At 44.3% G+C, this 13,576-nt stretch overlaps 1 protein-coding gene across 1 annotated transcript in view; it reads right to left on the minus strand.

Annotated features, from left to right (window-relative positions):
* Positions 1-1,137: 1,137 nt before the first annotated feature.
* Positions 1,138-13,576, minus strand: part of DRD3 (dopamine receptor D3) — a 58,984-nt gene continuing 46,545 nt past the window's right edge. The window contains exons 6-7 of the mRNA XM_030205029.1: positions 13,181-13,538; positions 1,138-1,334 (exon numbers count right to left, since the gene is read on the minus strand). Coding sequence (XP_030060889.1) covers positions 1,138-1,334; positions 13,181-13,538 — 555 coding nt within the window. The remainder of the gene's footprint in view (positions 1,335-13,180; positions 13,539-13,576) is intronic.

Below are 13,576 nucleotides of genomic sequence, written 5' to 3' on the forward strand. Positions count from 1 at the left end.
GTGAATGCTCAAACTGTCCACCCCCAGCTTTAATACAGGCCTTCAGTCGCTTTGGGGAAATTCTTAACAGCCTTGTCGATTGGTCCCTGTGGCAGGCTGTCCCAGATCATCTGCAGTGCTTCCTTGAGTCTGGCAATTGTTTGCAGCTTTGGGTGGAGCATGTGATAGGCCTCCAGCATTACTCCCCAGACAAAAATCTACATCACGGTGACATCATTAGCAGTAAGCTGGTACCCAACTTTTTTTTTTTCCCAAATAATGGTAGCTTTACAGTGCAAACATTTTTGAATGTGTGAAAATCGCTAGGTGGTCATGCTAAAAAGTCTGTAACTTCCACTTGGCACATAAATGTAGATTGTAACAGCAAATAAAGCACTAATATTTTGCATTGAAATTCCAAGCGGTTGCTAAGAAAACAGCAAGAAACTTTAGGGGGTTACTTATTTTTGCCTCATCTGAAAATACTGGTGGTGGCATCTAGAGTTACTAACATGTGCTACTGTGCTAGCATGTTCTTATGCAATTAATGTATGTTACTAGGAACTATTGTAGATACCATTGCATAAAATGGGACTTTCATATTAACATGTGTTAACCATGCCAATGCATGCTAAAACAGTAGTGCACATTAGTAAATCTAACTGATATTGTGTAACAAACACCCTGGTGTCCAAAGTGAAATTCAGTATAGGGTATTCAAGTTCTCCTCTTCCTGTTCTCCCGTTTACAGGGAAATCCATTATTCAGTTCATAGTCTTTTACTGTGTTCCAGTATTTGCTATGCATGTCACCATGTACTCGGATTATCTGCCTCATATGTAATTACTGTAGCAGTATAAATGTGTCACAAAATTATGTTTTTGCAGATTTTTTTTATTGCAGTTTTGTTTCATTGTTCAGAAGATAAATGGATGTTCCAAGGTATGCTCATTTCTCTGCCTTAATTTGTTCTGTGGGATTGGGAAGTTACGAAGGATGCAACCCCACCCCCTACCATGCCACCACTACACTTTAATATAGCTTTTATCCTGCCAGCAGCAGAGAACTGGGGTCCTGCAGCAGCTCCTTGCTCTGCCTCTCTTAGCTATCACTTTTGTAAATGTTGCACTCTCTTCTTCTCTCTCCACCAATCTGAAGTCAGCAGCTGAGGATCTTCAGGAAGGCTTTACGGAACTCAGTGTTGAATGTGGTGTAGATCACAGGGTTGAGAGCGCTATTGACATAACCCAACCATGTGGCGGCACTGTAGAGCTGCGGGGGCACGTGACAAGTCTTGCAGTGTGTATTCAAGATATGGGTCAGAAAGAAAGGCAGCCAGCAGATTAGAAAAACACCTGAAAGTGGGGGAATCCCCCCAAAAAGACAAAACAGAAAATTATCTCACTTTGATCTACTTAGTTTATGCAAAATATGTGATGACACTTGTAATTTTATAACCAATAGTGTCAGGTAACATGTTAGGATAATTCTTACACCGAGCTGTGATAGAACAGTTTAAATTCAATATTCTAACCCTTCCTTTAGGCTATTGCAAGGGGTGTGCTTGATTACCTTGATGTACCAACTAGAGAGTTCAGGTCAAATCAAGCTGGGTTACATCTTTCTAGCTCACAAGGAAGACAGCAAATAGGCCAGGAGACTATATTGTAGCAGCCCCAGCCCTTTGAAATACCTTGTCTATGGATATATGAGAGAAATCAAATTATTATTATTTTTAGAAAGAAGGTTAAATTGTGCCTGTTTCTGGGAGAGTTGAGAAGCCTGTTCCAATGATGTAGTTTATTGACTATCTGTACTAATATGTTATGAGCCATTAGCTGCTGCAAACTGTGTGTGTGTGTGTTTGTGTGTCTGGTTATTGTAATTAATGAGATTTTATTATTGTTTGATTGTTTTAATTTTATGTGCATTTTGTTTCTCACATTAATGATTTATAGAGACATGCTCATCATTATAATCATGTTCCCTCTTAAATATGTAGGGCGTTGAGTTTCTCAGCCTGGCTTAATAATGATAGTTTTTCTTAAACTATTATACAATATAATAGTGGCTGCTCTGTTAACAGAAAATAACAGCATATCCTAATGTAAGCGATTCAAGTGGGCTTCCATGGCACAAACTCAATGTAAGTTTAGCTACTGTAAAAGACTTTCCAGGCTTGATTAGGTAATCAAACTAGGGACATAAAATAAATTCACATTAGAGTCAAGGTATATTTACTCTAATGACACAGATGTGTTCTTTGCAGTAAAGTTAGCTGCTAGAATAATCCAGTAAGGGAGATCACTGATGCACCTGTAGTACATGTCTTTAAAAAATGGTAGTTAAATTGGTGAAGAATGTATAAACAGGGCAGCTGAGAGGGGGGGGGGGGGGGGATTGGTGGAGCAAAATTCCCCAGGGCCTGGCCTCCAAGGGGGGGGGGTGGGCTGCCCAGCATTGGCATGACTCAGATGGCTGATTGGTCTCTCCTGCTCTTGTGTGCCGCAGAGCAGAGTTAGAGATGCTGCCCCCCCCCCCATATGGGCAACTGGGCAGTGCCCAAAGTCTCAGAGGGTCTGGGGGGCCCAGTGCTTCTCTCTCTCCTCCCCCCTGCACACTTCAGCCCCCTGAGCCTCAGTGGGCCCTCCCTGGGCCTACCTTAAAGGGTCCTGGTGTCTAGTGGCCTCTTTGGGGGCAGGAAAGAACCCCACTTTTTCCTGCTCACTGTGCTGCTCTGTCTGGCACCGCTGCATCTTCAAAATGGCTGCCAAGACTGCCGAGACCCACAAGACTGCTGCAGGAAGTCTCGGCAGCCATTAAGAAGAAGTGGCGGTGCCAGCTAAAGCATCGGTGGCTGTGAACAGGAAAGAGTGGGGTTCTTTCCTACCCCCCGAAGAGGCCACTAGACCACCAGGGCTCTTTATGGTATGCCCGGGGGGCTGTTGGGTACAGGGTGTGCTGGAAATAAAGGGGGGGGGGGGCAGCAGCAGGAGCCCAATGACCCTTTTTGCCCGGGGGCCCAGATCATTGTCTGTCCACCCCTGGTGTAAAATATAGAATGCTATAATTTATATGCGTATTTCAGCAATTAAGGCATAAGCATACATTAGCTGGTATAAGTACTCATGCTTAACCTATAGCTGCATATTTTACCTGCTATGCTAGTATTCTATAAAGGGAAGTAGGCACCTACTTTCGTTTATAGAATAGGCGCCACATGGGCACTTTGTTATAGAATTGCCCCCTTTGGGCCCAAAATTCAGCTAGTGGTGATCAGTGTTTTGCTAACCGCCGGTGGTGTTAAACCTGGAAATTCAATGCCGGACATATTAGGGCACTTGCATTCAATTTCTGGGTTTACAAAGCGGGCTAACGCATAGCCGGTGAAGGGCAATACTCAGCACTTAACTGGCTATGGGGCACCACATAAAGATAGGACTGAATATTAGCAATTAACTGACTCCGCCCCTGGAATGCTCCTCAAATAGCCAGTTTTCAGTTTGGCACTAACACATTATTTTCAGAAGCACTTACTGGTTAAGTGCCACTGAAAATTAGCGCTTAGCTCCAAACATGATTTAACTGGACAGGAGCTGTTTCTGGCCGGTTAAATCGCTTTGAATCTATAGGTAAAACAGTACCTAAGGTCCTATGTATTCACAAGAAACATGCTTAATTTTTCTTGGTCATTTTTCTTACCCAGACAAAGTCATTTGTCAGAAACAAAATCTATCCTGCATAGTACCTGATGCCATCATTTCCTCAAGACTTTCGGGTGGGCTTCAAGATGAAGCAGTCCTATTTACCATGCATGTTTCCCATAAATACAAAGAGAAGACTTTTAATACATCAGCTCCCATAATCAAAACATTCAATAGTAGAAAGGAAGCCAACAAGATAGCAGTTTGTAAATAACATAAATGTGGTATTTATTTATTTGTTACATTTATACCCCACATTTTCCCACCTATTTGCAGGATCAATGTGGCTTACAAAGTACCGTAAAGGTGTTTGCCATTTTGGTTGATAAGAAATACAAGATTGTGTTGTGGTCAAATGAGGTAGAAGTGAATCAAGCATCATGAGGTCGAGGGGAAAGAGGAAAGTAAATTGTCCAGTACGATCATTGATTATGATGTGTTGCTGGGTGTGAAGATTTATGTTGGATCGGTGGGATAAGATTTTTTGAAGAGGTGGGTTTTTAATGATTTCCTGAAGTTTAGGTGGTCATGTATTGTTTTCACTGCATATGGGAGTCCATTCCATAGTTGTGTGCTTATGTAGGAGAAGCTAGATGCAAAAGTTGTTTTGTATTTTAGCCCTTTGCAGTTTGGATAATGTAGGTTTAGGTATGATTGAGCTGATCTGAGTCTGTTTCTAGTTGGTAGATCTATGAGGTCTATCATGTATCCTGGGACTGCACCATAGATGATTTTGTGGACCAAAGTGCAGATTTTGAAGATGATCCGTTCTTTGATTGGGAGCCAGTGCAGCTTTTCTTGTAGGGGTTTAGTGCTTTCGTATCATGTTTTACCATTTATCAGTCTGGCTGCTGTGTTTTGGGTGGCCTGGAGTTCTTTTATGAGTTGTTCTTTACATCCCGCATAGATTCCGTTGCAGTAATCTGCATGGCTTAGGACCATTGATTGTATTAGTTTACGAAAGGTATCCCTCGGGAAGAAAGGTTTTATTTGTTTGAGTTTCCACATTGAGTAGAACATTTTCTTTATTACGGTTTTTACTTGGCTCTTGAGAGTGAGGTTACAGTCGATTGTGACTCAGAGTATTTTTAGGTTCTCTGAAATAGGGAGTGTGTGTCCTAGGGTATTTATGGTTGCGGGTTTGTAGTTGTTTGTTGAGATGAGAGGATAAGGCACTGTGTTTTTTCAGTGTTCAGTTTCAGTTGGAATGAGAATGCCCAAGAGTCCATGATGTTCAGGCTATCATTGATTTCATTGGTTATTTCAGTCAAGTCATGTCTGAAGGGAATGTAGATTGTAACATCATCTGCATAGATGAATGGGTTAAGACCTTGATTGGATAAGGACTTTGCCAGTGGGATCATCATCATGCTGAAGAGTATTGGTGATAATGGTGATCCTTGAGGTACTCCACAGGTTGCTTTCCACGGTGGTGATATGTTTGAATTTGATACTTGGTATGTTCTGGTGGTTAGAAAGCCCTTGATCCACTTGAGTACGTTTCCAACAATCACGAAGTGGCCAAGGAGTCTTAGTAGTATATTATGATTTACCATGTCAAATGTGCTTGACATGTCGAATTGGAGAAGTATGATTTTACCTATGGCTATTTCCTGTTTGAATTTGGCCAGGAGAGTGACTAGGACAGTTTCGGTACTATGGTGGGAACGGAATCCTGATTGTGAGTCATGTAGTATTGAGTACTTGTCCAGGTATTCTGTAAGCTGTTTGGTCACCAAGCTCTCCATCAATTTTACTACTAGAGGGATGGACGCAACTGGGCGGTAGTTGGTGAGATTGTTTTTTTTTTCTTATTGTCTTTTGGTATTGGGGTAAGTAGGATGTTACCATATTCCTCGGGGAAGGAACCTTGTTGTAGCGTGAAGTTTAGGTGAGATGTGAAGTCTTCTATCAATCGGCTGGGGGCGGATTTAAGTAGATGACTGGGACATATGTCTAGTTTGCAGTGGGTGTTGGCGAATCTATGAGTCGCTTGTGTAACTGATTCAGTGGTGACTGAGATTATTTAGTCTATGAAAATGCACCACATTTTGATTTTGAAATCAGTTTGGTCATAGGGCAGGAGCAGAGCCCAAAAGGAAATGAGTGGGAACCACAGATAACACATACCCACAGAGAAGGAGACAAAGATCACATGGATGATACTCAAAATTAGAGCCCTTTACAGTGGCGTTCCTAGGGGGGCTGACACCCGGGGCGGATCGCCGATGCGCCCCGCCCCCCGGGTGCAGCACAACCCCCACAGCGAAAGGACATCCTCCCGCGAAAGACCCCCCTCGGGTGCACGCCGCTGGGGGGGTGCCGTGCGTGCCTGTCCTTCGTTTGTTCCATGCTCCCGCTCTGCCCCGGAACAGGAAGTAACCTGTTCCGGGGCAGAGGGAGCATGGAACGAACAACGGACAGGCGCGCGCGGCACTCCCCCAGCGGCGTGCACCCGGAGTGGACCGCCCCCCCCGCCCCCCCTAGGAACGCCACTGGCCCTTTATTTGCATCCACAGACTCAACATGGGCCAGTGTTTTAGCCAAAAGGCCTGCCTCAGGAGTCTATCGGATGCAACTATGGTGTATATTGTTTCTGGTGTCCGTAAAAAAATTATTAATAGTCTTGTCAGCAACTGCACAGCAAGACAATCTCTCATGCAAACAATCTCTTCACTATTTGAAAAAAGGTAGTTCATGTTCAGGTATATTAAATTTGATTAGTCTCCCAAAGAACAAACATCCATCAAGGTGGAGTGCAAAAATAAATACATACCATAAAACACAACATTTGAAAGGAATGCCAATAATATGATAGAACAGAAAAGAAAAAAGTATTGCCTGCTTATCATGCCTCCAGACCCCAGCCCATAGCACCATGCTAGCCGACCTAGCTAAACACGTGAAGAATGCAAATTAAAGATTAGTATTAAATGCTTCCCTAAAAAAATGTGTTTTCAGCTACTTCTTAAAGGAAGGCAATGAAGACTCAGCATGCAAAAATACTGGAAGCTGATTCCAGAACTCAGGACCTGTTGCATTAAATGATGAATTCCTTGGAGTCACTTGGGAGATATGGCGAAAGGATGGCACTACCGGCAAATGCTCTTGAGCAGACCAGAGAGTCCTAGCTGAAATATAATGCACTGAATACTGTGACAAAAATTCTGGGATGCCCACTCGGAGGATCTGGTACACTAGGAGGGGCATAATCGACCGCGAACCCCCATCTCCATGGGCGTCTATGTCCGAGAATGGGTACGTGAAGGGGCGGGACAGACCGTATTTTCGAAAAAATGGGCGCCCATCTTTTTTTTCGATAATACGGTTTGTGCCCGGCAAACGCATCGGATTTGAGCTGGGCGGTTTCGTTTTTCAGCGAAAATGGAAACTGAAGGCGCCCAGCTCAAAAACGAACAAATCCAAGGCATTGGGTCATGGGAGGGGCCAGGATTCGTAGTGCACTGGTCCCCCTCACATGCCAGGACACCAACCGGACACCCCAGGGGGCACTTGTAACAATTAGAAAAAAATCAAATACCTCCCAAGTCCATAGCTCCCATCCCTTGGGTGCTGAGCCCCTCAAATCCCCCCCAAAACCCACTGCCCACAACACTACACCATTACCATAGCACTTATGGCTGAAGGGGGGGCACCTATATGTGGGTACAGTGGGTTTTGGGGGCAGTTTGGAGGGCTCCCATTTACCACCACAAGTGTAACAGGTAGGGGGAGATGGGCTGGGTCCACCTGGGTGAAGTCCACTGCACCCACTAACTGCTCCAGGGACCTGCATACTGCTGTGATGGAGCTGGGTATGGCATTTGAGGCTGGCATACAGGCTGGAAAAAAAGTTGTTAAAGTTGTTTTTTTAATACTGGGAGGGGGTTAGTGACCACTGGGGGAGTCAGGGGTGATCATCCCCGATTCCCTTCGGTGGCCATGTGGTCATTTAGGGCACTTTTTTGGGACTTGTTCGTGAAAAAAATGGGTCCAATAAAAATTACCCAAATTTGCACTAAAAATGCCTTTCTTTTTTTGATTATCGGCCGAAGGCACCCATCTCTCCTCGGCCAATAAACATGCCCCAGTCCCGCCTTCACCACGCCTCCGACACGCCCCGTCAACTTTGCCCATTTCTGCGACAGATTGCAGTTGAAGACACCCAAAATTGGCTTTCGATTATACCGATTTGGGCGCCTTTGCGAGATGGGCGCCTATCTCCCGCTTTGGGTCGAAATCTGGGCGCCCATCACTTTCGAAAATAAGGCTGTAGGTCAGCATGGCAAAATACATTTTAATTTGAGTCTCTCTGTTTCCAAATTGTAAACATTCATTCTGATCTAGTTTACTAAACGATCTTTCCTCCCAGAGACACAAAATGAGAGAAAAGGAGGCTGAGAACATGCACTGCATCAGGAAAGGATTTGGAGCTGGCCTTTGATTGTTTGATAACAAGATTTGCTTAAATTAGTTTTTAAACACTGCTGTGAGATTTGTTTAAAATGCTGGCTGCAGCATATATATTCAGCGCTGCTATCCAGATAAGCACTGATTTTAAATATATTTATTCATGTAAAAGATTTATATTCTGTTTTATCTTGACAGCCATTAGAAAGGCAATTCTATACCAAGGCAACCGCATTTACATTGTAATTAAGCACTTAGGTGTACAGGATACTGTCACTTTTGTGTATTCAATGGTAATGGGCATCCGTAAGTGGTATAGTAAATGCAAGAGGGGCATTCACATTGATGAGTCATGGGAGGGGCATGGGTGGTGCTTTCAGGTATAGACTAAATGCACAGAATACTTTGTTACATGCACCTGTGCTGCATTTGGACACCTGCAGTTACATCAAGGCTATGGCTGGTGTAACTGAGGACATCTAAATGTACTGGGTTACATTAGTACTTTGTAATGGAATCTGGGCACCCAGATGCCATTATAGAATAAGCTCTCACTGTGTGCCATTAGGCCATCTAAAAGGAGGCACCCGCTTATAGAGTTACCCTCTCCCCAACTAGATAGGGGCAATTATCTAAGTGGGTGCCTCCTTTTTGTGCTCTGATGCCATATGATGAGAGCCTGTTCTAGTGTAATCCCATAACATCATGTATTTACATTTAGGCATGTGCATTCTTACCAGCCCAGTGGTGACCTTACTATTAGGCTAACTGAGGTGGCAACTCCCCCTTCATTCTTCCACCCCCTTTTCCAAGTTTACTTTCTTTTTCCATTTTCCAAAAGGCGGCAGAGGTGGCGATTCCATATGCCGCCCTGCTGCCAGCACTGGGCCCCCCCTCTGACGGGGGCGTGTCAGAGGCGTGGTGAAGGCGGAACTGGGGCATGGTTATCGGCCGAGGAGAGATGGGCGTCTTTAGCGGATAATAGAAAAAAAAGGCGTTTTTACCGCGATTTTGGGTCACTTTTTTTTTACCCTTTTTTTCACGAACAGGTCCCAAAAAAGTGCCCCAACTGACCAGATGACCACTGGAGGGAATCGGGGATGACCTCCCCGGACTCCCCCAGTGGTCACTAACCCCCTCCCATCAAAAACACCCCACTTTAAAAACTTTTTTTCCAGCCTCTATGCCAGCCTTAAATGCCGTACCCACCTCCATGACAGCAGAATGTGTTCTATCCTGTGACAGCCTTTCCCTGGTTCTGATGTGGCTCTTGGGTGAGTGTGACACCTTTTCTGTTATGCGCACTGCAGAGTCACATCAGCAATGCATTGTGGTGAGTGTAGGATATTGGGCTCCGTGATTCCACTAGTTTGTAGCAAATGCTCACGATGTTGGTAGTTGGTAGGCTGTACTCCCATGGTGCTTTTCCCTCTGCTTACTGGGTCAGAGTGTGCCCTGTTTTGTTTCTGGTAGTACATGAGGTAGTGGCCATTTTTGTAAGCCAGTTTTAGATCCCTTTCACATGTTAGCCACATTACAGAACTTAGTTCTTCCCTTGAATGTGGCTGAAAGAGGGCATTGTACACCATTCTGCCAGCTCTGACCTACTGCTAATCTCAGTACCAGGGAGACTCTTTGCCAGTGGGGCACAACCTCTGATCTGCAGTTAACTGTGAGTAAGCGTGCTTATTCCAATAAAGGACGTTTTCGGAGAGATTAGTCTTCAGGTGTCAACTGGTGTGCCAAGGTTATATAGCAGCAACAAGTCTTAGAGGCCTGTGTGTATGCAGGTCCCTGGAGCACTTTTAGTGGGTACCGCAGTGCACTTCAGCCAGGTGGACCCAGGCCCATCCCCCCTACCTGTAACACTTGTGCTGGTAAATGGGAGGCCTGCAAAACCCACTGTACCCACATGTAGGTGCCCCCTTCACCCCTAAGAGCTATGGTAGTGTTGTACATTTGTGGGTAGTGTGTTTTGGGGGAGGGGGGTTGGGTGCTCAGTACCCGTGGTAAGGGAGCTTTGCATGTGGCAGCGTTGTCTGAAGTCCACTGCACTGACCTTTAGGGTGCCCAGTTGGTGTCCTGGCATGTCAGGGGGGCGAGTGTACTATGAATCGTGGCCCCTCCCACGACCAAATAGCTCGGATTGGGACGTTTTTGAGCTGTGCGTTTTTATTTTCCATTATCACTAAAAAAAACAAACGCCCAGCTGAAAAACGTCCATTTTTTCGAAAATACGGTCTGTCCCGCCTCTTCACATACCCGTTTTCGGACATAGACGCCCATGGAGATAGGCGTTCGCGTTCGATTATGCCCCTCTCTGTATACATTGAACACCAGAGAAAGATGCATCTCTGTCTGTACTGTGCAAAATATAAAGACAGCATACATAAATTTCAAAAACTGATATTTTCCAATCATTACATTACAAATTAATAAATGCAAATAAAGCAAAAAAATGGAAAATATGATGATACCATTTTATTGGACTGAATACATCTTTCAATTAGCTTTCAGAGGCCAAACCCTCCTTCCTGAGGTCATGATAGTATATTGCTATCATGGTATCCTGTCCTGAGGAAGGAGAATTTGGTCTCCAAACATTAGTCAAAAATCTATTAAAATTAGTCCAATTAAAAGGTATCACCTTATTTCCAGTTCATATTTATATTAAAGTTTATTAACACAGGTACCACACTACTTTTATCCTAAACTAAAATTAAATATTTTTCTAAGTCTCTGGTTTCTGATTTCCTTGTCTTCTTTTAACTCTCTTGTCAGGATTTCCTGTCCATTTGTCAGTTTTCTCGCTTCTCATTTCCTTTCAGTTTTCTTCAATTTATTTTTCTACCTTTGTACAGATATAATTCTTTCTTACTATCCAGCCTTCAAGTTCCATCTTTTTACTGTGTCTACCTACAGCTTTCCATCTCTTTCCCTCACCCCAGTTCTCTTATTCCACTTCTTCTTATTCCCCTGTCTCTCACTACTCTATCCTCTTTCTCCCACTCAATATCTGCCCTCTTTCTCTCGCCCTTCTATCCAGCATTTGCTCCCTCTCTCTCCTCTTTCTATCTATTGTCTGTCCTCTTTCTCTCCCCTTTCCATCCAGCGTGTCCTTTTTCTCTCCCCCCTTTCATCCAGCATACCCTCTTTATCTCCTCCTTCCATCCAACATGTGTCCTCTTTCTATCCCCCTTCCATCCAGTGTTTGTCCTCTTTTTATTCCCCTTTCCATCCAGCATGTCCTCCTTCTCTCCCCTTCTATCCAATGTCTGCCCTCCTACTCACCCTCTTCCCTCCTTCTCTCCCACTTCCATCCAGCATCTGTCCCTCACTTTCATGCTACATCTGCTCTCTTTCTCTCCCCACTTCTATCCAGCATCTGCCCTCTTTCTTTCCCCCTTCTTTCCTGTGTCTGCCCTCCTTCTTGTCCCCATTCATCCAGCGTCATCTCTCCTTCACTCCTCCCCTTCCATCCAGTATCTGCTCTCCTTCACTCCCCCTTCCATCCAGCCTCTGCCCTCTCTGTTTCCCCTCTCAATACAGCCTTCTATTCACCATCTGTTTCTCCTCCCAATCCAACTTCTGCCCCCTCTCCCCCTTCCATCCACCATATGTAAAACTAAGCGGTTTAAGTTCATATAGCAAACTTTCTGTCCTGACTTAAATTGTATAGTTATACAGATAGCTATTTGAATATTGCTGCTATACATATAGCTGAACATAAAATCACTTTTGCCCATATATGATAGTACACGAATGTAAAATAGCATTTATAAAATTATTCACCTTGTAAAAGTACATGTGGCAGGGGTGGACTGACCAAACAGGCAACCAGACAGAGACTGAGGGCCCAGGGCTGTGGGGGGTCCCAGTGCTTCCCTCCCATATACCCGATACAACAACCTTCTCTCTGGGTCACCCCCATCTCCTCCCCCTCCTGTGCTCCTGACTCCATCCCTGAACTCCCCCTTCACAAGCGGGCGGGGCACTGGCAGCTAAATCGTCCATCTGCTGCTGACACTGGAACTTCCGTCTGCCATGGCATGCCCTCTTCTGACACCATTTCCTTCTTCCACAAGTGCAGGCTGTGGCAGAGGGAAGTTCTACTGTCAGTGGAGTGGCAGACGGCACTGCAGGACTAAAGGAAAAGGTCAGCAGGACTGGGGGTGGGGGGGAGGCAGCAGGACCGAGGGGGGGGGGGGCAAATGGTCCTCATTGTCCGGGGGTCCAGACCACTCTCAGTCTGCCCCTGACATGTGGTGACAAAAATATGCATACTTGTATGCAACTCTTGTGTTGGCATGCTCAGGGGCAGGTTTTGGGTGCAGTGTGGGCAATCACAATTTATGAAAGAACATTTGCATCTGCTGGTGTAAATGTCCATGGCTTCACTTTAGCAGCAATTTCTGCAGGTCTTGTGGGTCTATTTTAAAAAGACACATAGACGCCTTTGTGTCTTTTTAAAAGATGCCCAAAAGAAGCACATACTTGAACCTAGATGAACTATTACACAATTATTTTCCACACGAATATTGCCAAAGCGGTCAGAGAAAAATTTCAGTGGTACTGAAAATTGCGGATGAAGGAATTATCTTTATAGTGGCTGCTGCTATACGGATAAGTAATTTAAAATATTCATCCAGTTGTTTTCAATAGCAGGGTCCATTTCTTATTGGCAAAATCATTACTAAAATAAAGTGACAAAATGCATCTGATTTTCCATGCCAAAATAAAAGGGTGATCTTGTTTTCAAAATAGAAGATGTAGCTAAAATCAATATGATATTGGTGAACCAGCTGAGGCAGAGCAGGATCTGAGTTATTAATACTTCACAGATTAGTACAACACAGTCAGATGGATTACATTGAGGAAATGAAAAAAAGCCCACATCTAGCTTTGTTCCAGAATAAAAACTACTGCAATTATAATTCCCAAAGTTGACTTTGGTAATACAATATCTTTAATGCTTTGTGATTACACAAGCACAACATAGTAGCATAATAATATAGTCAAGGGCAGCAGAAAAAGACCAAAATTCCTTATCCATTCTGCACAGCTGCTTGACATTAGCTCTTACTTACCAAGAACAATAGCCAGCATCTGAGTGGCTTTCCTCTCCCTCAACTGTATGCATCTGCGTTGGGGCATTTGTCTTAAGGAGGTTGTAGTTCTGCCATTAGCAAGCTTGCACACTTCTAAGCTTATCTTGGGTACAGGGCTTTGCAGTTCTCTTGTAATAGCTATTTCTTCCTCGTCTTCTTCCTCATCCTCTTCGTTTTCAGCCCTGGCAAAGGAGCCATGACTAAGACTATAGTAATTCTGCAGATCGATTTGGGATAGCAGCTGCTTCCTGGGGGAGGGTTCCCTATGGGAAGTGTTCAGCTTCAGGCGAGATGAGATGGACTCTTGATGCTTGGGCAAAACTTTAGTACTACTTTTCTGAAAAGGAAAATAATCCCTGTGAGGAAGCTAGGCAT

The sequence above is a fragment of the Microcaecilia unicolor genome, chromosome 5 (genome assembly GCF_901765095.1).
Source record: "Microcaecilia unicolor chromosome 5, aMicUni1.1, whole genome shotgun sequence".
NCBI lineage: Eukaryota > Metazoa > Chordata > Amphibia > Gymnophiona > Siphonopidae > Microcaecilia > Microcaecilia unicolor.